Here is a 24,895-nt window from a genome sequence, read left to right as displayed (position 1 = left end):
TGAAAAGTAGTCTTGCTTGCTCATTTTAGCTGTAAAATAGTGTTTATATACTTTTCTTACGTAGGAATTAAAAGCTAATTGCCACAACAAAAAATATGTAAGGATGTAGCTTAACACCACCGAGGGTTTTGTCTGATTCAGTGTAACTAAAAAATGGATAGCTAGGGAATGGACAGATAACCAGCAAGTAAAGGAGAGAGATACTTTTTCTTAAATAGAATGTAAGGAGTGCCAGGAATGAAGTAGCAAGATGGAAAAAGAAAAATCTGCTTTTCATCTTAAAAGTACTATAACAAGTTCCTTAGGATCCTTCATGATCAAAGATAACACTGAAAGAAACTTTGCATATTGAAGTGGAAGATCTGAGCATCAGTGAGACTGATGATCTTGCAAAGTGAAATACTTTGAATGCCTCTTGTCACTGAAATGTATTCCTGGCAATAATTTAAAACCTGTCCTTGGTCTTCTATATCTGCTTCATTTGACTTTAACACACAACATTGCCAAAAATTAAATATTGATTACGTCATTTAAGTATGGGAGAAGCGAAGACTTCAACTTGAAAGCTGTAATTTTCTTTTATACTAATATCATCTCCCTAAGAGTAGAACAAAATTAGAAGTTTAAAGGGGTGACTCAGTCATTTGCTCTGGATATATTCTTTTAAGTTATCTGAAGTTATAGATCTAAAATTTTATACTATAAATTTAAAAAAAGCCCCAAGAGTCAACATTAATTCAAACATTAAAAAAATTCTCCATATTTGTAAAAGGTATTTTACACTAGACAGTGTATTGCTTTTGTATCTGAAAAGAACATTGCATTTAACTTCATGAAAATGCCAACCACAAACATACACAAAAATATAGCAAGATCTTAGAGAGCAGCTACTGGAAATGACAAGAAAAACTTGCAACCCACACTGTGTCTTCCTAAACTTTTGTCATGTGAGTATTCAGCAAATTCATCTAACCTTGTTGAGAAAGCAGTAAAACTTTAAAAAGGCCAAAACTGTATCGTAGAAGATAAAAATATCTGTCACAATCACTATCAACTTTATGGTTGAATAACTAAAAGGGAGGACTGCTAGTGTAGTTTTCCCCAGAGTAAAGCTTAGATTGCCTCTACATCTAAATCCATCTACTATAAATATGGTTTAAATGCTCTTTGAGCCACAATGGATTTTGCTTGAAACTCAAATGTAATTTAGATAACAAGGCAGGTGTTCTACAGAGATTTATTAAAAGCTAACAGAACCAAGTTTACTTAGTTTTGGGGATGTACCTAATGACAGACAAAGTAGTCCCAGTGGAAATTTGTCTTGAGAAGTTCTGACCTCCCAAGAGGCTACAGTGAAAAACATAATTACTTCTTTTCTCAGGAAATTAAACTTTTGAGGACTGATTGAAATATAGAGGTTCAAACTCAATATTCATCATTTACTACTTTGTTAGAAACAGAGATTTTCAGAAAACATGGAAGATAAAGTGTAAACAGTAAAGCAATTTAAAATTGATGATTGTTGTATTTTGCCTATGTGATCTGTGTGTATATATATACAACATTAGGTTTTCAAAATATAAATATAAAAAGGTAAAGACTTCTAACAGATCAATCAGGAGTATTAGTAACGCACTCTCCCATACCTTCTCTCCAATACCCCCATGCATTAGTAACCTGCTACTTACATTCATTCAATAGAGGTGCTCCCGTCATTGCAGAAGCTTGATTTTTTTTCTGAGACACACACACAAGTTTCTGCTATTCAGCAAATTCAGTAAGAGAGATGTAAGGGTTTATGTACATTTAGGACAAAAAATACAACAAGAAAATGGTACAACAAAATAAACTGGAATATGTAGTTGACAAAGAAATATAGCTCTATGGCTAGACCACCACTCCAACCAAAATAAACAGTTCAAAGAAAATGAAATTGGTTTTTTGCTGAAACTTCCTCTCCTTTGTTTCATCTCATATGTACATGTTTTGGAGCCCTGAAATGAGTTCCTAAACCAGAAAATGAGAGTATTGAAAAAGATACACACTTGCAGATTAAAGAAGAAAAAAAACCACCCTGGAATATCAACTGGATGCTGAAGTACAATTTATCTCTATTCTCACTACTGTGTGGATCAAGAGGTCCAGTGTACATTGAATTCATATTGCATTATTAGAAAGCCAGGATCCAGAAGGAAAAACACAGAAAGTGAAGACATACTGACATTTAGACATACTGACAATCTTGAAGAATATGAATGAACTATATTTCTTGACAAATTCAGATGATGCTTGAGAACTTGTGGGTACTGAAAAGGATTGAACAAAAAGATAATGAGTAGTTTGGGTTTTTTTAAAGTAATAAGTAAAATGAACGACGAGTTCTCTAAGTGGCAAAGAAGCTTATACTTTTGTGCAAATTCCAACCTCTATGTAATAGGAACAGATGAGATCACCCTTCAAGTTTATTTTCCAGTTGGGCTTTCCTAGATCTTTCCCTATATCAGCTTGTACCACCCACTTTTGAAAGACATCACAGAAAAGCTAGACTAGCTAGATGTTGCATGGCAATTCCTGTTATAAAAGTGGTGTGGTCTCACACATTTTGAACAAAATCCGATTTTACAGTAATACAGGAAAAACAGGGCTTAACATGAAATACCAAAGCATGATCCAATTATGATAAGAGCTCATCTCAATTAATTTCCCAAAGAAGAGTTCCAGATTTTTAATCTGTTTCAAAGTTCTTGTAGGTTCCTGCTGTAATCTCTGAATCTTTGAAGATAGTCTAGAGGAGTGCATTCTGCTTCACAACAGATAAGCTTTACTCCTTCCCATTGTGATAACCTTCCTGAAAATATATAGGCTTCATCTAGAGCTATTTCTTAGCAGCGTTGTCTCTGGTTTTATGCCTGGTCTCCTTTGGTTTACTGTGGACACTTTTGTTTTGTCAACAGGCATAAACCAGTGCAATTTCCCTGTTCTGTATTGCTCTTGTGCTCTGTGTGTTCTAATGTAATAAGCTCTGAGTTTTTATTTTTAAGCCATCAGACAAGTGACAATTTTTTGGCAAAAAAATGAAGGAGCTGCTTGCAGATAGAATTCACTGAACATCATCCTAAGAAAAGTAGACTATATAACAAAGTTCAAGTATGCTGTCCATCAGAATAATTCTGCTTCTATTACAGTGAAGGTGAGTACTGCATAAAACAATCCCATAGGCTAAACCAAAACATTTTTGTGGGTGGTTGCCAATAAATCTTGTTTGCTGACAGAAAAGAATGAGACAGCAGGAAAGAAGAACTAGCAGATGCTGGCAATCACTTTAGCAAGCCGAATAATCTTCAAGGATCATGAATTAGATGAGGAAGAATGTTATTGTTTGCCATCTGCTATGGGCCTATTAGTATGTCAGCATCTGGTGCCACAGAAAGATCTTTGCGATGTGAATGCACAAAGTGAATTCAGACAGAGTTTTCTTCTGCTGTAAGGAATCCTGCCGAAGGTAAACATTACGGGCCTTGCCACTGGTCAATTCACTTAGGTTTTTTGATGTATGCTATTTAAAGTTTGATAAAAAGAGACCATAACAGAGTTCACCTCAATGATTAAACAGTATAGCGTAATCAGTAAGAACTGAATAATAATCCCACAAGGTTGGCATTAAAACTTTCTTTCTATTCAATTTAGGTTGTTTTCTGTTTCCAAATGTCAGGCAGCAAATATCTAAGTTTGAGCAAAACCAGTTGGTTTGAAAGTGTCTTAAACCGACCAAAAATAAAGCAGGGCACAGAACTGCCCCAGCCCAGGCTAGAAATTTGCACATACATTTTGTTGAGAAAATACTACTTGCTTAATGTTGTTACTCAGTGGCAGGATTATCTATGTTCCTGGGGATATTCAAGACATTTGAGGTGTTAACAATTTCGTATTCATGATTGATATTGCAAGAGATAACATGAAACTTCAGTAACCATAACATATTGGTGGACCCACATATTAAACTGTGAAACACTATACATGGAATGAACTATACTGTCTTGCATTTTTATCTATTACTTAGAATGATACAACCCTTGCATGCGAACCAACCTTGATCAGCAGAGCCAATACATTAATCTGATAGATTATATGTCTGAGCATGAAGCTTGCAAGGCATAAGTGTACTTACTTTTGGTGTTGGGCAGGATGCAGTGGAAAGACGAGAGGTGGCCTGGGCACGAGGAGACTCTGAAGGAGTAGTACTGAGGGAGGCTGTATCACGTGGGAGCACCTGAACACCACGAGAGATGATGGAATCTGGAATCTTAAAAAGAAGAGAGGTGGAATTAATAGTAAAAAAATATAATTTCTTTAAAACTTACTCAAAACATTACATCAAAAACCTAAGAATACCTCATTCATCAGTTTGCATACATCCCCATATGCAGTGCTGGCAGTTGTTAATGGCATGTTCTCATAGTTTCAGTAACAAATACCTAGCAAATATATAATATCATATTCTAACTGAAGTAGCATAGAACATACTATTTATCCTGAAAAACATATGAATCAGACACACTACACCAGGAAATAATAAGAAAGTAATGTTTTTCCTTTTAAGCCTCTGTTTCAAACCCAACAGTGACCAACAGTGATTTCTACTGTGGCATGAGGTGAAGCAGACTTCCCATTCTCTAACTAGGGGACAATATTCTGAACAGAAACCCATTTATTAGCAATGACTGAATCCTTCTGAAGAAATGTCATGCAGTGAGAAAATTTCTCATAAGAAATGTCATGCAGTGAGTAAATACTCTTCATTCCGTGTACTGAAGACTTTATTTCAGCTACAAAAATTCTTGATCTAAGGTCTGTGCTGCAAAAGCTACAGGCCTCTCTGGGGGGCGTGCAGACAAAAGCACTAGAAACCACCATCCAAAGCCAACACTTGGTTTAAAATGCATTCTGAAGGGAAAAATAAAAATTCAATCTCTTCCCCCCCGCCCCTCCCCCCAATGTATTAGAAAGCCAGCTAGGAAAGCAAATCCCCAACGAACATGACTGGAAAACTGGTAACAACAAATGAGGAGAAGACTGAGGCACTCAACAACTGTTTTGCCTCAGTCTTCACTGGCAACCTCTCTTCCCACACCTCTTGAGTGGATGGGCCACAAGACAGGGACTGGGGGAGCAAAGTCCTTCCCACTGTAAGACATGATCAGGGTCATGACCACCTGAGGAACCTGAACATACATAAGTCTATGGGATCTGACGAAATGTGTCCCAGAGTCCTGAAGGAATTGGCTGATGAAGTTGCCAAGCCACTCCATGATACTTGAAAAACCTTGTCAGTCAGGTGAAGTCTCTGGTGACTAGAAGAAGGGAAACATTGCACCCATTTTTAAAAGGGGTAAAAAGGGGGACCCTGGGAACTACCAACCTGTAGGCCTCACCTCTGTGCCTGGGAAGACCGTGGAACAGATCCTCCTAGAAGCTATGCTAAGGCACATTGAGGACACGATTTGAGACAGCCAGCATGGCTCCACCAAGGGCAAATCTTGCCTGACCAATCTTGTGGCCTTCTAAGATGGAGTGACTATATCAGTGGACAAGGGAAGAGCTACAGATATCATCTATCTGGACCTCTGTAAGGCCTTTGACACTGTCCCCCACAACATCCTCCTCTCTGAATTGGAGACACATGGATTTGATGGGTGGACTGTTCAGTGGATGAGGAATTGGTTGGACGATTACATCCAGAGGGTAGTGGTCAACAGCTCAATGTCCAGATGGAGATCGGTGACAAGTGTCATCCCTCAAGGGTCTGTACTGGGACCAGTAGTGATTAATATCTTCATCAATGACATAGTGGGATTGAGTGCACCCTCAGATGACACCAAGCTGAGTGGTGGGGTTGACACACCTGAGGGACGGGATGCCATCCAGAGGGACCTGGACAAGCTCAGGAAGTGGGCTCATGTACCTCATGAGGCCCAACAAGGTCAAGTGCAAGGTCCTGCACCTGGGTTAGGGGCAACTCCCCCTATCAATACAGGCTGGTAGATGAAGGGAACCCACTGGAAAATACCTCCTTCCAGGAACAAGCTTGAATCCTAGCTTTTAAAATCTGTTGTATCCTTAGGATCAGTGTCAGGATATTAAGACAGCGTTCTTGCTTGTCTCTGTGCAGTTAAAATAACCAATCTTAAGACTCAAATCATTACATACTGCTTTTTTTAAGTCATGTTTCCCCTCAACTTCCTTGGTTCCCATCTGTAAATAATGACTATGTCTAAGTTAGCAACCTTGACTTAAAGATACTGGGTTATATCTAGGGGATCTTATTTCACCATAAATCCTCCTCCACACATTACAGTTTCTTGTATTTATAACCTGCTTATAAGTTGTGTGGAAATAGATATTGTTCTCAGTGTGCCACCAACTGCCTGCTTTCTGGTCTACTGCTATGTTTCTAGACTGACAGTATTTTTTGCCAGTCAATTTCTATCAGCATTTAAAAAAAAAACAAAACCCAAACAACTTTCTTCAGAGGATCTTTCAAGGCTAAGCAACTTGTGCTGCAATTTCCACTCCAAATCATGAAGTCAGTAGAGTTTCTCTTCACTACCGACAATTATGCCAGGGATATTTTCCTCTCCAGAAACACTGCCTAACTGGCCTCTACTTGGAATATTCTGATTTGCAAATGGCATCTTAGAGATGTACTATACAGAGAGGTAAACAGAAATAATGATCATGCAAACAGTTTGTAGTCAGAAGCACCATTTCCCTTCTGTTCTCTTTTTCTCCTGAAATCCCATCTTAAATATGTTAAACACAAAAAAAGGCTGACATCCCTAAGTTTTATATTAGTGTAGCTCCAATACTACCTACAACTTTTAATGCTTCCTTTTAATCTCCATGACTAAGGACAACACAGCAAAGAACCTACATTTTGATACAGGCATCAAATAAAGACACAGTAAAAGAACAGTTTTAAGTCTTAAATAAGGCACCTTTTCTTTACCCTCCTGTGATAAAAAGCTGCACACATCTTGATATGATTGTGTACAGGTCCATTACCTCTTTTATTTACTCCAAGATCACATAATACAATACAAATACAATATTGCTTTTGCAAATTATACTATAATCCAGTTCTCCCTGGGTTTAGCCTGGTTACTCCAGAGTAACCAGATATTACAGATTGTCTCATCCCCTTCAGGCAAGTAACTGTTTTGGTTTTTTTTCTATCCACCATATCCATCAATCTATCATTTCTTCTAAAATTTTTCCGATATCACCTTTTTCAGAACAAAAAACTCTCTCTGCAACAAAATGACTGAGATAATTCCAGTCTCCATTGAACTGTATGTGAAGAACTAATTTTTGTCTGTGAGAAAATTAAAATTTAAGCAAAATTTCAGCCAGGACATTAATCAGAAAAGGAGGCTGAAGATAAAGGGAAAAGATGATTATAGGCATTTAATTTCAATGAGAATCATTCCCTAATCACTACCTTTACAGAAAATACAATTGCCATAAAATAATCCATATATAAACCTATCTAGAAATCTTAAGTTTCAGCTTGCTAGCTTTCACAGACACAAAATCTCACTGAGAGAATTAAGTCAGTTCACAGTTACAAACTTTGCTCTCAAGAGGTTTACTTCTCTAACATGACAGTGGAGTGTGTTGTATTGCTAAAACCAGCATTAATATTCTCTTTAAAACACTACCACCTGCTGATTTCAGAGAAGGTACGAATATGTATACTGCATAAACATGAAAATATAAAAAATATAATAGATATATACTGTTCATTAAGTAAAAGGAACAATAGAATAGGATTGGTATTTCTATGCATATATGTTATGTGATTTGGGGAATGTCTCATTTTTCTCACCTACATTTAGTAAGTTTTTTTCCTTATAAAATTAAATTTAGGCAATCTAAGTCTCTAATCAAGATAACATCTTGTTAACCCTGCAAAAGAGGTTGATAAACCCATGAGAAATTTCTGTCTTTTCTGGAGCCTGGAAATCTGCAATAAGGAAGGGCAGGAATATTATTGTATTTTGGATAGATTTTTTTTTTTTTAAAGTTTCACAAAGTCACACTCTGAGTATTTATAATGTCGCCCCCTAAACTTTTTGATGTCATTTGCCAGTTTCAAACAAATTTAATAGAGGGTAGAGGTCTCAAAACTCTAAATGGGGTACAATAAAACTAAATTCAGTAACAATAGCTTCTGTTTACACTAGATGGAGTGGAAAACCTGTTGTAACATGCTGATGGAGAAAGAAATGAGTGAGAAATTAATGAAGTGACAGAGAAAGCTATCCACCAGTCATGGCTTTTACAATTTTTATCTGATACGACATTTTCCAGAAGTACTTTTATATTGGTTTAAATATTTGTGCTTTCAGATTAGAGACTAAGTGTTGACAAGAAGGAGAAAAAGGAAAAGATATGAGCTCTTTATTCTCTTTTGCTGAGGACTGGAACAAAGATTGACAGTGCTGGTGAAGCACTAAGAAAACAAGCTATAGATTATCAATTACCATGATTGTTATACAAGAGCAAAAATATCCTAAAAACATAGAGAAAGGACAGCTTTAAAAACAACAGTCACCTTCTGAAAAACTAGCTGCTTCCTCCTCTAAATTTGAAAATCTGATTTGGATTACAGAATGCGTAAAACAACCGCTCAAGAGTAATTTGCAAAAGGGCACAGGAGCCTGGATGACAGCTTCACAGCGTGCTTCAGAGAGGCTGAATTCACTTTTTTACTGATACTGGAAAACATGGTGCCAATTCTAGTTTAGTGAGCTCAACTCAAAAAAATGAAACTATTGAAATAAATGTGTGTGTGCGTGTGTATGTATGTATATACACATATATAGCTTTATATCAGGTGTGTGAACTTTAAAGTCTTCACACTTCCTAAGTGACTTTTCAAGAGACATGGTCATCATGTTTTAAATACAGAAGTGTTATGCTATTTGACTGATGGTTTAAATTACTGTTGGCTAAGGGAACAAGAAAGTGCAGCCTCCAGTCATCAAATCTGGTGACATATTTTCCCAAGAACTTACACCCCGTTTGCTGGCTGACATGGAATAAACAGGTCAGACAGCACAACTCTCTCTAGGCCAATTGCCTTCCTCAGCTTTCTCTTACAGTTATGAATACAGTAAATTATGTTTCATTCCTGATGATACTGTAGCCATTATTCTATCTTGATTCAAGCCTAGACTAAATCTTTGGGAGATGGAAAACACAGTATTTTGTTAGAGCCCGAGTTAAAACCCCTGGGTTATAATAAACTACATCCTTTCTACTATTCATTGAAATAGTTGCCTACTATTCACTAAAATCCAGTCATTTATAAAAAGTCCACTGCATCTTGACTCCTCAAGTCTTTTCTTCTCTTTCTGAGAAATTCTACTTCTTAGCAGAACAGAAAATAAGGGAGAAACTGCGAGTGATGAAAGCAAACAATGAACACCCAGTGCAAATGCTGTATTATGTTGACAAACTATTGAGAGAAAAAAGCAAAGCAAGGCAAACGAAGGGGAAAAAGTTACCAAAATTTCATAGCTCTAAAGCAATAATTTTAGGAGATCATTTTAATTATATTCAATTATTGATTATACTAGATGATAAAGCCAATGACTAATCAGAAACACGGGCTTTATAGCAACGATTATCTCAGCAGCCAAATGATTCAAACTGACAACGCGCACAAACTTTACCTTGTTTAGCCCTGTATCTTAAACAGAATATTTTCTGTAGCATGTTCTCTAAAAGATAGCACTGATGTGTCTTTGTTAGAAGAAGATAAGTAACACTGTCTCTTCACACAGCAGACTAGGAGGCAGGCAGCGTATTTTTAGCTACTGTTAGTGCAAAAGCCTCTTGGAAGTGTCTCTTACCGGTTCTCCTGCACTGCCTGCTGCGTGATGGCAATAACTGATGAGACCAGGGATGGGCTGTTCACCTTTTGCCATGATAACAGCTGAACTGGTGTAGGATGGATGCTTCTAATGCACAACACATAACAGCTATGAGTACAGTGACAGGAAAACATGAAACTATACAAGCAAATGACTGAAAGGGAATGAGGTGAAAACAAGTGTGACGCTGAAATGCCAAGCTCATATGAACACAGCCAGTTTAGATCTCAGGTACTTTCTGCCTTTAAAAATTGTACATCTTATTGACCTTTGCCTATATCAAAAGAAATTAATCAATTTAAAATTTGCATTAATAAAAAGTGAAACTTGCAAGTGATAATTACCTTAATTCATCCCTGTAAAGATATATGTAATCAGGATTTCCTGTACATGAGGAGATGATCTCCAGCTGCAGCTGTCTTAGAAATGTCAAGATGTCTCAGCCTGAATTCACATTTCTGGAGTTAGAATGTTGCTGCTTTCGTTTAGAAATTCTTTAATATAATTTTGAGTTACTTAGACTTTCAATTCCCATAATAAGAATTAAAAGCACAATTTGTGGAGTAAATATAGAACAAAGCAGTTTGGAAAAAAACCTGTCCAAACACATAGAAGTACCTTGTCTTTCCATCTGAAAACTGAAGACATAAAACTGAGGTAAGTATTTATATACTGCTTCAAATAATACGATATTTATTTGGAAAACATTTACAATTTGAACTGATATAATTTGCAAGTGTTATCTTTTTTTTTCCTTTTGTAGTCTCAAATTTATTATTTTGGTTTGAGTAATGTTGATCAATGATTACTGGTTAAAGCAAGGCTATAAAGACAGTGTGATGACATTTAATTTTGCGGCAGGATTTCACATCTCTTATGCGGACATGCACACTGGAATAAAGTAGTCTGGATAGCTTATTACTTAACCTGCTATGTATCTGTCATACTTTTTATCAGTGTTTTTAGAAACTAACATTTTCTTTTCAAAATAGACATTATGGCTTAGACAATTTTGTTGTGATTCCTTAATATGCCACCTACTGGATTTTGCACGTTCAGGAGTGTGAGTACTTTGAATTAAAAAAAAAACCAAACCACTAAAAATAGTCTGGCACATCAGAATGGTATCATAAAAATGCATGTTATCGTCAAGACAATGTACAATATATCTCCCACTGAAATTTCAGATCACCTACTGACACAGGATTCATATCTTTTTATGAAGCTGTATTTCTACAAAATGTACCAAAAGTACATCTGTTTGACACACAGGCATCAATGTATAGTCTTAACATGCAAAGGAATATTGGTGGAAAGTACCTGAGACAGAAACTAAAGGGTCTCTTAGGGAAACAAGCCAGGCTCACCTTAGCTGCAATGGCTGCTGCCGTTATATGTGAAGAAGAACTGTCCTCTGTTGAGGCAACTCCACTATCCTTCTTCTCTTCCTCCTCTTCCTCACACTGTACTCCTTTGTCTTCTGTCTGCTTGTGAGGGCTGGTGGTTGGAGGAGGAGAAAGAGGAGGTGGTGGTGAAGGTAGATCTTCGAGCTCATCGTGTACCTCCTTTACTTTTACAATGGCATCCCGCAAAAGATCAATGGCGTGAGGTAGGGCTGGCAGTATAAACTGAAAGCATTCCTATGCACAACGAGAAGAGAAATGACTATGAAAAGTTACCTGCAGAAGTAAATAGGGATTTTTCAGATTTACTCTTAAAAGATATTTGGGATTTAGATCATTTAGATCACTCGATCATAAATAAAACCTATGCAATTGCTTATAGAGGGTAAAAAAAACAAACGCAGAACCGGAACTGGGGACTGTACAATATATTTTTGCCTTTTTTTCATGCAAATATCGTCAGTTATACAACAGGGCTACTGTAATTAAGCTAATATTGGATTAAAACTTCAGAAAATAAGAGTTAAATTTTTATGAATGCATAATACAGAAACCAGTTCACAGCAGTTGGCAGAATGCAGAATAAAACATTAACTCTATCCCTGCAGGGATATTAACTTTAAACCATTCCTATTATGTTCCTTCACAATTAGAAAACAATTCATAAGGGTTTCCATAATTATACTTCTATATAAGTATATCCTTTTTTATTCATGGATTTATCCTATATACTGGCAGAATGACAAACTACACTGATGTCACTATAATTTTATGTAACTCAGAAAAAATTGTTCATAAATAATCTGTTTTTCAAACCCCTCCTTGCTCTGTGATCTTAAAAACAGTTAGAAAGTTTATTTTGTAACGCTGGTGAAAGCAAAAATGCAGACACCGTGTAACTATTCTTGTTCCATAATGGACACACACATATATAGCTACCTCTGCTGCTAGAATATGCCAGTATTTCATCAAATGAAAGAGGAACCTCAGGATGTCACGCAGTGCAGGCTCCTGCTCAGATCAGGGTCAATACAAAATTCACACAGGTTGCTTAGGGCTTTGTTCAGTAAAGTCTTGAAAAAATCCAAGAACAGAGACTCCACAACCCTTCCTGACAATCTGTTCTAATCTTTAATTACCGTCAAAGTGATTTTTTTTTTCTTTTTCTTTTTATCCAGCTGGAAGCTACCTGCTTCAATTTATGACTATTGTCTTTCATCCTCTTCCCAGGCACCTCAGTAAAGAGTTTTCTTCATGTCATTTCAGCAGACTGCATATAAACATTAAATTACTGGAAAATGATGGCAGGGTCACAGGAATGAATTACCATGGCAGTGCAGTTAGGGAACATACAAGTTGACAGAGAAAGCTGACATTATTCCTTTTGTTGCACTTCATTTTTGGTTTTGTTTCAAGCATAAGGAAGATTTTAAAAATGTTATTCCAACATTTTAGAATATTCAGAAATAACGATAAACATTTCACAAAGACCTACTGTAACAAAAATTTTCCGTAAATATAAATGACCATGTAAACAAAACAAAGAGCAAACCATTCATCAGAAATTACTAGAGTTTAAATAAGCCACTTTGTAAGTCAAAAACATGACTCACAAACACTGTATTTACTCAAAGCTTCTAAGTAAGAACCCACCTGTCAGTCACTCCTTTAGGAGTAATGAAAAGTCAGTTATAAATTCTTTAAACATTCAATTTGGCACTCTGAAAAACTGGAGTAAACTGGATGAGCATAAGATGCTGTATATAATGAATATATATTAAAATATATTTGTAAACATAATAAAGAATTATAACTTGTAATGTAATTGCAAACCTCAGAGTTACTGTGCCTCCACAGTATTAGTTTGAAGATGGTTTAAAATACTGAAGCATACAACCATCATTACTTCAGTAAAAAAGCAGACCTCAAGTACATGGCAAACCAGGACAACAATCTGTGAACTGACCAATAATCATGAAAAAGTACATTAATGATTAACTCATTAGAGAAGCATGTTCCCTACTCCTACCACTGAAATAAAGCCTTGTTGGCTGACTGCTGATGAATAGGTTCCCAGTAAGTACTCTAAAAGCTCATGCTATTTGTAAAACTCATTGTTTTAGGCAATTGTTAATACAATTATGAAAATTGCCATAGACCCAATTATTTCAATGAGTATCTGGTAATTTCACACTTTGCCCTCTTTCATAACATTAAATACCTTTTGCAAGGTGAAAAGAAAAGAAAACAGACCAGAATAACACAAAATGGAAGCATTCTACAGATCTCAATTCAGTGGTACATGCCACACAAACATTCTCTGGATAAAACACGCTTGGCATGCATTGTGTCCATTTTTGGGATGGAGCATTTACACTGCTGCCATTTTCTATTAATATTTTAATATTTTATTAATGAAATATGCATACCACTGCAACTTCATAGCTTTATATAAGCTGCTTCTATGATTGTATTAATACAATGGAAAGGAAATTAGCAAGTCATAAGAGAGAAATGAGAGAAAGTCCTGGTAGCAACCCATCCTATTTGGTTCTTGAGATCCAGCCTGTTACGGAACAATTTTCTCTACTATTCATCTTAAAGAAATCTTTGCTGAAATTTGATACTTTAAAGATGTTTCATATTAAAATAAATTGTGACAGAACAGAGTATCATGATGACAGGAACAAATAAATCATCAGTTTATAAAAAGCTTGCTTATATAATGAAATCATACGAGATTTTTCTTTCATTTCCAGCAGAATTACCTTTTTTATTACTTAGTTCATAAAATAATTATTAACATTTTTTTCATTTCTTTTCCTCATCATCTTTCTACAATTTACCTGTCTTCATAGTCTGAGTGCCTCAGGGCAGAAAATGGCAATTTTTTCTGTACCTAGCATGTTAGGAGTGCTACTGAACACAACAAAACCCATTAGAGATTGTCGGCTATTTAATCTCTTTCATAATTCAAGAAAAGAAGTTTAAACTTCTGAAAAAAAATGTTTACTGGTGCACCAGTTCTCTAAGATGTGGGGCCCACTGCTATGTTAAATACATGTACATACATTATGACTTCCCAGTCATAACTGCAAGACTTTCAAGTAGGTATACTCCTGCTCCACTATCCTCCAATGGTTGTTGCATGTTTTGAAGGCTTTAATTTCTTTTCAATTACAGAGTCTCATTAGATTTCCTAAAAAAGCTCTAAGGAATGGTAGAAACATAGAAGAGCTTACTGAGTCCTTGAACTGAAACATGTAGATAATGTATCAGAAAACCTGTGATGGCTGCTTAAGATAATAGTATTCAAAACATTTCCTCCTCAACTTCCAGGTGACAGCCCACACAAACATTCTTTATTTATCTCCAGACATAAGTCTTTCAAGCAACAGTGACTTCAGGGCTGTGCTGCCAAACACATTAGTACTGTCTCCTCTGTGGCTGGCTGCTACTGGTTCAGAAGACGGTGATAAACTACCAGGTACGCATTTGTTCAAGGCCAGAGGTAAAGACATTTTTTAACAAGGCCACTGACATAGTCTGAGCCCTGGAGAAATATGTTCTCCTAACTGATGGGGGATCTACCTTAGCAATTTTGTATCAGGTTGTACATCCCACTCTTCAGCTTAGCAGTATTTGTGTGGAGAAGGCCATTTTTCTGGATCTATCAGCCAAGTACAGAGACACAAAGAGCACTGGAATGATCTAGCCTTACTAACACCAAAAAAAATTCCTCCTGATATTTAACTGTGTTTTGCTCAGCTCTACAGTCAGAAAGTAAGCATGAATAAAAACATAAAGCCTAACTTGCCTGCTCAAACTGAGCAAAACCCAGCAAAAAAACAAACTGTCTAAAGGGTGTAAAGTCTGATACCCATATCCAAAAGATTTAAAAAATCCACAAACTCTTAAAAACTATGTTTCTTTTTTCCCCTTTTGCTGATCAAAATTGGGAATATTCTTCGTACTCCAGCAAGTTCTACCATGTACCAGGCCTTCCTCTTATTTCTGTGTGAAAAAGAACACTTTCTTGGAACCTGCAGACAGCCCTGGGATCAGGTACAGGCTGACTAGAGAAGGAGGCAGTGTAAGAGACCATTATGCTTTTCATTAGCACTGCCTGCTACTGTGAGTGCTCTCTTGCACTACATGTAATGCTGTCCTCGTCACGTAGTACCTTCAGAATTGTACGATCAGAATTGTATCGTCCTTGACTGAGAGTGATGGTGCATTCAGTTATATGAATATGCATTTCAATTAACTTTTGTAAAATGTGTTCTACCATTCAGAACAATGGGAGATATTCATCATGGGTCCTCAGTAGCAGACCAGTAAGAACACTTCTTACCTGTGACCCTTTCTTGCTACCTGGCAGATTAATTATGAGAGTTTTCCCTCTGATTCCACACACAGGTCTGAAAAGAAAGAAACCCAGAGTGAAATTCTTGCATGCAACTTTCTCCACTAGAGAAACAAGAACAGAGCATCTAAAAGAAATTCTATTATTTAACAGAATTTGTAAACTCAATTTCCAACATCTAAAAATATTTGCTGATCACGTTGTCAGAAAACAGCTCAGGAGAAGTTGAGCTGAAAAACCATCAAAGTTGGACAGAGTCTAACGTTTAATTGATAGTATAAACACTGGCTAGATTTCCATCTTTTTTAGATCTGTGTAGCTCCCTTAATTCTATTGTTTACTTGCATCCAATACATTCTTTGATATAGTCCCTATTTGCTCATACACATGGCTCCTTTGTAATGTAATTGATGGTGTCAAACACTATTTCCCTTGCCAGGTAAAAATACTAAGTCATGCTGGTTGCATTAATTCAAATATGTTTGTTTTTTTTTTAAAAAAGATGCAACATAAGGAAAGCAGAGAGGCAAGTAATTCTCAACTGAAAATTGCACTTATCCAATTCACATCTAATTCCTCCTAACAGTCTTTCCTTCCCCCTCAGAAAAAGATGAAACCAACTATCAAAGATGGAAGATATTATTTTATTTTTTACTTTATGGAATTTCTTTGGTCTTGATGCAAGACTGAACTTAGATACCCAAGTGCCAAATGCTTTCTGTTGTTTAGAGTTTGCCTCTTCCTCTTTTCAGCTAAATATTTTTCAAGAAAAAAAACCACCTGGATTTTGTCTTGAGGTTGTAAAGGGTGCCTCCTGCTTTTCTCCACTGGTTACAAAATCAGTGGTGAAAAAGCCAGGGCTAGGATATAGGGATAAGAAAAAAGTGAAATGACGAAACCAAACCACAAAGATATGGAGGCTATAGTTGACAGAAATTGTGTAACAATCTCTTTATCAAACAAAAACATGAGCCGTAAGTGAAGACAGAATAGAAAAGAAAATAATTTCTTGATAGGGCATTATGGAAAAATTTGAGGCAAAGGACATGGTTTGTGGGGTAGTCAACTTCCCTGGATTTCTTCTTATAGAAATAATTCTCAGTGATTAACGTCATTTATTGGTAGCATGGCATTTTCTAGCAGGGTGGCAAGTATTCTAGTGATAGCTGTCACAATGCTCACAATTAAATAGCACAGAGACTGTTTTTGTGGCACAAAATGAACTTCTGATATCACAGTCAAGCCAGCCTGAAGAAAAGTCTTATTTTCAACTGGCAGCTTGAATATTGCCTGGCTCTTAGCCTCTGTTTTCCCATATTCACTTCTTGCGTGCTATACATCCTCAGTTAAGAAAGAATTCCAGGCAGTTGAGGAATGCTCTACTGCAATACAAAGATGAAAAGCCTGAGTTAAGAAACGTGCTCATTTACTCTTGTTACAGCAGTCGAACTTACTGAGTACAAACTCAATCCAGCAAATCCCAAACATGAGATACAGTTTATGATAGATTCAAAATAAAGGAAATAATAGGAATTATCCGCAAAGGAATTAAAATGAGGTGGAATTGTGTTTGGCAGATAGCTCCTTTAATAATCTTCTTGGTTCTTTTATTCTGCTTTAAGTAATTTCGAACATCATAAGCTAAATGACCAGTACAACCAACTAATAATAAAAAAGGATCAAACCAGCAGCCATTCTCCTGAAAGCTACAAGTTTTGGCTGCCAATAATCACATCTAGTGGCTCAAGACAGAAATGGAGCTGCCAAAGATTTGTCAAGAGAGGATGCAAAAGTAAGTAAAAGTACCTAAGAACTGCATGGCTTGCAAAAAATATTGTGTGCGTTCACAACATAAAAGCACACAAAATGTGCATGTGTTCTGGGTAATTTGAGAAAGAAATTAATGATATTCCTCTAAATGTAGAACAGTTGAGGGAGATGGTGTGGATCTCATGTTATCCTCAGCCTTGTGATGTAATGGACGGAAATTTCGAGAAAAAACAAGTAAGTCTGAGAAAGAAGAATACAAATAGAAGGAAGGGAGTGGAAGAAAAAACAGGACATGGGAGAAAGAAAAAAATGGGTGCGGGAGGAAAGAAATACGGGTTGATGCAGAAGCAGGAATGAAGAACATGATTTCTTTGGGAAAAAAAAACCCATGATCTCCCTGGGAAGAAATTATGCTGGTAAAAGCAGAATGGATAGGCAAGGAGACAGAAAGTGCTTTAAAAAGCCTCATTAAAGACTGGCTCAGCATGGGTAGCTGGCAGGTAAGGAACTGAGTGAAAGGAAGAGATAATTCTGGGACAAGGACAGTTCTGGAAGGTCACAGAGAAGAAAAGGAAACACTTTCAGGAAACACATAAAAAGGTCTTGATGCTCTAAGATACTCCCTGCAGTACATTGGGACGGAATCTTAACTATGAGAGTCTCACTGCACCCATTTGCCTGTAAGTGTCTGTGAATCCAGTCTACAAAATAACTCACCACTTCCTAATGCTGGCCCATAGTCAGGGAGACAGCCTATAACTTGTAACGATTTTTAAAAGTTCACGTGAAAAAATTCAGCAGGATTGACCTAACATTTCCAAACGTGCAGGTGATTTATAGAAGTGTCAGCTTAATGTTGCATAATGGAACTTCTGCTTGTTTGTGTTTCTTTTTGAAAAGTCAAAGAAATTACATGCAAAATTATCCATCAGAACTTCATTTCAAAATGAAGTTAATGAGAGGAAAACTTTGGACAAGTGACATTTAATGTAAAATATTTCAAAAAATTAGGATCTGCATTTCTCAAACTCTGTACCTAAAATCAGTGTATGTTTTTGACCTCTCTTAATGTGTGCCTTAATCTTCATTGTAAGGGGGAATTACAACACTACCTCAATTTGCAGAATTTTCTATAAAAATATATTAACAATTTGTGTCTTAGAATAATAAATTATGTAAGAAAAATCCCAGAGAAAGTGAGTCTGCATTCAGAGAAGATTCTGAATAAAGAGCACCAAAACCAATACAGTATTACACACAGGACAACCAAAACAAAGAAAAATACATTTCCTTCTCCATCTTAAGCATTTGCAGAGTAATTCTACAAAAAACCCATAACTATAACACATGTGTGCATTCATGCAGAACTGAGATTGCACAAGCAACCACAATGCTGTAATTTGGTAATTTTTGTGTACTTAACTTTATGATCTGAACAGTGTTACAAAAATACTGGACTTCTGCATGCTGATTACTTTTAGACCTGAAGTAAAGGTTTTCACTGGAAAAGTTTTTAAGGTCTAATATGTTTGCATGCAGTATGTTTGTAATGTTATCTCCCATCATTGTCATCAACTACCACTTAAAGTGGCTGTAGTTTAAGGGACATTTTCTTGCTATATGTACAGAAGACTCAGGTTGCAATCCAGCGTTTTGGTTCCATTACCATTACAACATCCTTTCAGCCACCCTGATCACACCACATCCTAAATCAAACTTGGTAGTGTCACCTAAAAGGGTATTCTTGATCAGAAACAGAACAGCTAAATAAATCTTTCCTCTCCTTGTAGTAATATTCTGTTATACTTTCCCTTTATATAAACACAAACTATGATATAAAACATTATATCAGATTAAAAAATGAAAACATTTGCTAATTTGGAGAGAATCTGAAGGTGTTAACTTGGCAATGTCGCCCTTTCAGGTACGTGATACGAAAAGTTTTAAAATACCTTGTGGAATCACTAAACCTCTCATCTAAATGTCCTTTAAAATGCAAGTATCTGAATATAAAGTTGCAGATTTGAAAGTTCTTTCTTTATTTCTTATATAATTATTTTCTTGTTATACTCTCATTAGACAATGAGAAAGCAAAAACCTGTTACAGCCATTGTTTCTTAGTTACCTTGAAATAACGCACAAGCACAAACTAACTTATGAAAGGCATTGATATTACTGAATCGGTCATAGGTAAAATGAGGTAAATCGAAGGAACAAAATAAAATAAAAAACAACTCCAGAAAGAAATAAAGGATAATAAAAGATGTCACTGATAAAAAAGAAACACCAGCAGGCAGAGAAACAGTTACTAATTATTTAGTAGGAAACATCAAACTCTAGGAGTTGAAGTACTGTATCTGAAAGAGTGGGATAAAGTACCATTTAACTTATTCAGAAAGCTTTTGCTGATACTGGAATAAAAACAATATCAAATACAAACAATACGTTTGTATTTATCAAAGTTTTTTTTGCTAAACAAAGCATTTTAGTACTTGATGAACAACACATAGAAGAATTCTTCACTCGCCACCAAAATGCCACAGCTCTAGGATGAAAAGACAGCTGTTTAACAGCATGCATCAATATTACAAATAACCTGGCACAGAAAATACAGGAGGATACAGTGTCTAACGGAGACAACAAAGGGGATTAAATGAGAGAATGCAATTACCATTCTTGGAATTTGGCCACTTCTCTGAAGTTAAGACTTCTAGTCTTGATACCAATGGCAATCTTCAGTTATTAGTGGATAGTCATTTGATGACAATCTGTATTTCTAAGGAAAGAGTTCACGCCATATTTTCAAGGGAATAGTCTTACCTAGAGAGCATGCCCAGAGGAGTAACATTAAGTGATCCCATCAGCATTGCCAGGGCCATCCCTGGAGCTTCTCGCTCTATTACTTCTTTAGTGGCCTGCAATCAAAGATTAAATAGCAAAGTGAGTGAAGATGTACAAGGACAAGAAAAATATGAAACCAGCTAAAATTTGTGTAAGAATATCTCCTGGTTTTGTTTCTGCCAAGAGACGTCCTTGCTAAATTAGCAGCACCGAAATATGTTAAAGAATTTTCTCTTGGTTGTGTAAAATAGGGAAAGACAAGGGCTTGGGAAGAAGCACTGTTAGCTGTACTGTAAGGACTCCTATGGAAGATGTTAAAAGTCAGGACCCTGTATATACATAGGAAATGTTAACCAACATCACATAAATAACAACAACTCCCTCTAACAGAAAGGAAAGAATGTTTGGGAATAAGCAAAAAAAAGACCAAATGTAACTGCCTTCTCTTCCTCAACAATCTCATGTGCATTTTCCTGTTGAGATTTTCCCAGGCATGAGAAGGGTGAATCGGTCTGCGCAGAAGACAGAAAAAAAAATTTGCAAAGGGAAGCCCATGTAGCAGGCAGGCAGGAAAATAGTAAAATGGTAATGATAATGGCCAGAGGCTGAGGCCTTCCCTTTTGATCATGTCAGCAAAACAGCGGTTCCAAACAGGCTGGTGGCTTTTATTCACAAGCGGTCCATATGCAGTGGGCATCGAGAAGCCTGGAAGCAGATTCTGAAAATACTTGTCTTTTTAGTCCTTTTTCTACAAAGGGATTAAGATGGAAAATTATTTTTCTGGGACGTGCCCAATCTTCTGCCCTTACTTCCTAACACAAATTTTCTCAAAAGCACAAGCTGTCCAGTCTCCCAACCTCTAACTTCAGTTCGTATATAACACCTCAAAGGCAGGTTACAGTCCTACCCTCTCTTCATTTCCCTCACAGTAGTTGCTGTTCAGTGGATCATCCTGTTTCATGTTCTGAAACAAGATTCTAAGTTATTTGGCACAACTAAAATGTTAGCAATGCTCATAAAACTGTGAAATCCATTGTAAAACATCCAGCCAAACTACAACGCTTTGATGGTACAGCTTTCAAAATAGAAATAGAAAAGCATGTCTGAAATATAAGGATACTGTGAATAAGCTAAATTTTCTTGGCAGTTTGATACAGCAAAAGAATAAAATGGAAGAAAACCAGACAAATTATTTTGTGGGAAAGATTAAATTATAAATCACACCCTTGTGCTTTTGTAAGGTCCCAGTTTACAAATAGAAAAACAAAGTCATTGAGAAGGAAAATGACAGAATTAACCCAAAGGCATCCCTCTGAGAAGGATCCAGGAGCCCTATACTAGCTATACAGCTAAAACACAGGAAGCAATAAACAAAACTGAAAAAAATTATTCCTGAAGAGTACAGATATTCAAGTGGCCATATTCTCAAACATTGCCACTAACATTAAACATATTTTAAAGACTATATCAGTATCACAAGACATGAGACACAGCTACCAAATAAACCTTCAGATCTTTTATTAATAAGCAAACATGGTATGTGCTCAGTTGTGGGAAGCAGGAACTTCAGCTTATACAAAACCAAGCAATTTTAATGCAGTAGCTGACACCACAGTCTCTTTTATTTCAAGCATAGCATGTTTGGTTTAGTATCTGTCATCCTCTACTCAGAAACAGAAAAGGCATATCAATACAACCCGGTGTCTGTATTTCTACACAGGGGAAATGAGAAGCAGCAGGCTAGGAACGATGTAGACAAAACTAAAACCTCTCCACTGACGGAGGCTGCCTAAAGATACCTGCTGAGCTATTAAATTATCGATCACATAAAAAAAATTCTTAAGATTATCCATCGACCTAATGATTTTTATAGTATAGAAGAAAAAGGCATTGCAATGGTGAAGGGACACTTTGCTGACAATGAAAAAGTTGGTGAAACATGGAATTCTCTGTGTGTGCATACATAGTAAGTCTGTATCATCTATGCCTTTTATTTCAGCTAACACCATGCTTCAAAGCTATTCAAAACTGGTTTTAAATACAAAATGCATTTTGAGATTTCTTTTTTGCCCTTGAGCACAGTGACACTTTGAAGATACCATTAGTTAAAATTCTAAACAGGCTTCAAAGGTGGTACAAGATGCAAAAGAGTTCCATAAACAACGATCCTGCAGCTCGGGGAGACCTTCAATGAAATTCAAGTCCATTCTCCACCTTCACAAGAAAAATGACCTTCACAAAATGTCACTGCTAGCAGGCAATGTGATTATTAAAAATGTATAGACTAAGCAACAAAATCTGAAAGGGCAGAAAGTCCAAACAGCAGTACAGCCCTCAATACAAGTTTCTAAAAATACTTGTTTCAAAATATATATGCTTATATTTATTACTGCAGCCAGTCTTCTACAAACAGGGGAATGCTTCCTGTTTTCATATCTGCAGCCTGACTGGATGGACGTAATCAAAAAAGGCTGCTGCTAAGTAAACAACTTTTACAGTGACATCTGCTCTTGAAATCAGCCACTGGAAAGTCCACTCTTGGGATGTCCTCAAATAACACAACTTAAAATGTGCAGTGTACAGGAACTGAAATCACCATCGCACTGGGAAGCACACTCTTAATTAGCTGTACATACATTAATTAAATTAGCAGTGCTGCAGTGATTTGGAGATACTTTGTGTCTATCTGTAACAACTCTTTGTTTCACCTAACAATGTACCAAAGCCCTGGTGGCCAGGTTTTCTAATACTTCTTTCAGGTTTGGTGGAAGACATGGCAAAACTAGATTTTCATCTGTGTCCAGCTCAGGAGTTAAGTGTCTGCTACCAACATCTACCTGCATGCAAACTATTAAAGAATTAGTGATTCAGCACCTTCACATTTTATCAATACTCTAGCAAGGCTGAATTAAGATTCTTAAACTTTGTTTCATGGGCAATTTTTTTCTTGGTAGTCTCACCACCAGCCAGCTTTTGCCTGCTGCAGGGGGCCACAGTGTTGGCACAAAATGAATCACAAATCAAGCCCCTGGCTCTCTTACGACAGCAATGACGACACTACTATGTGGGCAGAAGCAGAAAAAAATGATAAGGAGATTTCATTCAGAGCTGTCACACTGATGCCTTCATTGGGACTGTACCCATACACCGATTTCTCAAACCTGAGAAATATATATAAATATAAAAATTAGGTGGACAATACTGGAGTAAATTTGCATAAAATACTAAGATGACAGCAAGGAAGTGTCCCCAGTTTCTCCCACATAAGGTGGTTGTGCAAAGGCAGGCACATACAAGATGGAGGTGGAAGAGAGGGGTACATTTGAAGGTAAAAGCAAGAGTTCAGGAAAGGGACAGAAAGACAGAAAGGCCAGTTTGGAGGCTGCAAAGAAAGGAGAGGTCTGTAGTTTAGATGGGAGAAGGGAATGTGGGAAGAAGAAAGTCAAAGTAGAAAGGAAGAATTGCAGAGAGGAAGTCCGAGGAGCAGGATTGGCAGAAGGGCGGGGATGAGAGCAGAGCGAGGGAAATGAATGGAGTAGGATGGAACTAAGACTGCACAAGGTGCTTGGATGGACAATACATGAGGGAGAATCTCAGGACAAGCAGAAAGGAAGACAGGACATGACAGAAGTATGAGGTTTTGGGAGACAGACAATGGGACTGAAATAAAGCAGTAGTTTCTACTCCAGAGAGAAGTAGAGACTAACAACTAAATAATTATTTCACGGCTCTATCCAGGACTTAATAACGATGTCTATGAGAGCAGTCCTTCTTATATTTCATTGCTATATGAATAAACTCAATTTATTTTAAAACACATTTTTGATTGTTTTCAAAGTGCCTTTTTATTGGAGTTAGGGCATTATGTTCCCAAATCAACTGATATATTTTTAGGTATCTTTGACGTAGTTGTGGTTGCTTAACAGATGGCTCGCTGCCAATTGGTTTCACAGAGTTCTCTGCTGCTTCACTGCCTTTCTTTGCCTCCATATAAATTAAGCTAGGTCAGTTCCTAACCTGTGGAAGCCCTCCCAGGCAGTTTCTGGAGGATATACTCACTGCAGACTGATTTAATTAAAAGACCTAGGACTACTCTTCTGGAAATGTTCAGAAACTCCTCATCTTTGTCTTTCAGGTATTAAACAGAGCAAAATTTGACCTCTTAATAGTAAGTAATGATCTGAGACATTTCATATACTCTTCAGCAGTTTGGGGACGGTAATATAGTTTTATCTCTTCAACTAAAATGCAAATATGATACTGAGAAGTCGTAATAAATTTGATTAAATTAAGATGACCGAGCCTGCCTCTGTTGAAAATACTATTTCTGTTGAAAAAGTTCAAATCTATGACTCTGCATTGCATATCATAAAGCTATTTATGCAAATTAATGGACAAATTTGCAGATAATTTATATTTAACAACTATAGAATTAGCATAGATAACATTTTATTACCTATTTGAGCTTCCCATTGAAAGCAGAAGTCTTGGAAGGGCCTCACCAAAGAAATACCTATATACGCTCTGCAACAGAGCTCACAGGCCACTGTCAAAGCACAGAAGGCTGGGCAAAGAAC

The 24,895-nt window shown here is 36.7% G+C and overlaps 1 protein-coding gene across 24 annotated transcripts in view; it reads right to left on the bottom strand.

The window, feature by feature from the left end:
- The window catches only part of GPHN (gephyrin), a 301,803-nt gene that overhangs the window by 95,934 nt on the left and 180,974 nt on the right, over nucleotides 1-24,895 (bottom strand). For 17 of the 24 annotated variants that reach the window (XM_075754158.1, XM_075754153.1, XM_075754157.1 and 14 more), the window contains 5 exons: nucleotides 20,298-20,392; nucleotides 15,696-15,762; nucleotides 11,306-11,578; nucleotides 9,918-10,025; nucleotides 4,169-4,303 (listed from right to left, as the gene is read on the bottom strand). In XM_075754158.1, the coding sequence (XP_075610273.1) occupies nucleotides 4,169-4,303; nucleotides 9,918-10,025; nucleotides 11,306-11,578; nucleotides 15,696-15,762; nucleotides 20,298-20,392 (678 nt within the window). The remainder of the gene's footprint in view (nucleotides 1-4,168; nucleotides 4,304-9,917; nucleotides 10,026-11,305; nucleotides 11,579-15,695; nucleotides 15,763-20,297; nucleotides 20,393-24,895) is intronic. The other 7 variants (XM_075754159.1, XM_075754167.1, XM_075754175.1 and 4 more) reach the window with 1 other exon arrangement.

The sequence above is a fragment of the Balearica regulorum genome, chromosome 5 (assembly GCF_011004875.1).
Source record: "Balearica regulorum gibbericeps isolate bBalReg1 chromosome 5, bBalReg1.pri, whole genome shotgun sequence".
NCBI lineage: Eukaryota > Metazoa > Chordata > Aves > Gruiformes > Gruidae > Balearica > Balearica regulorum.
Note: the sequence above shows the minus strand (reverse complement) of the source record. Positions and strands in the feature narration are given on the sequence as shown.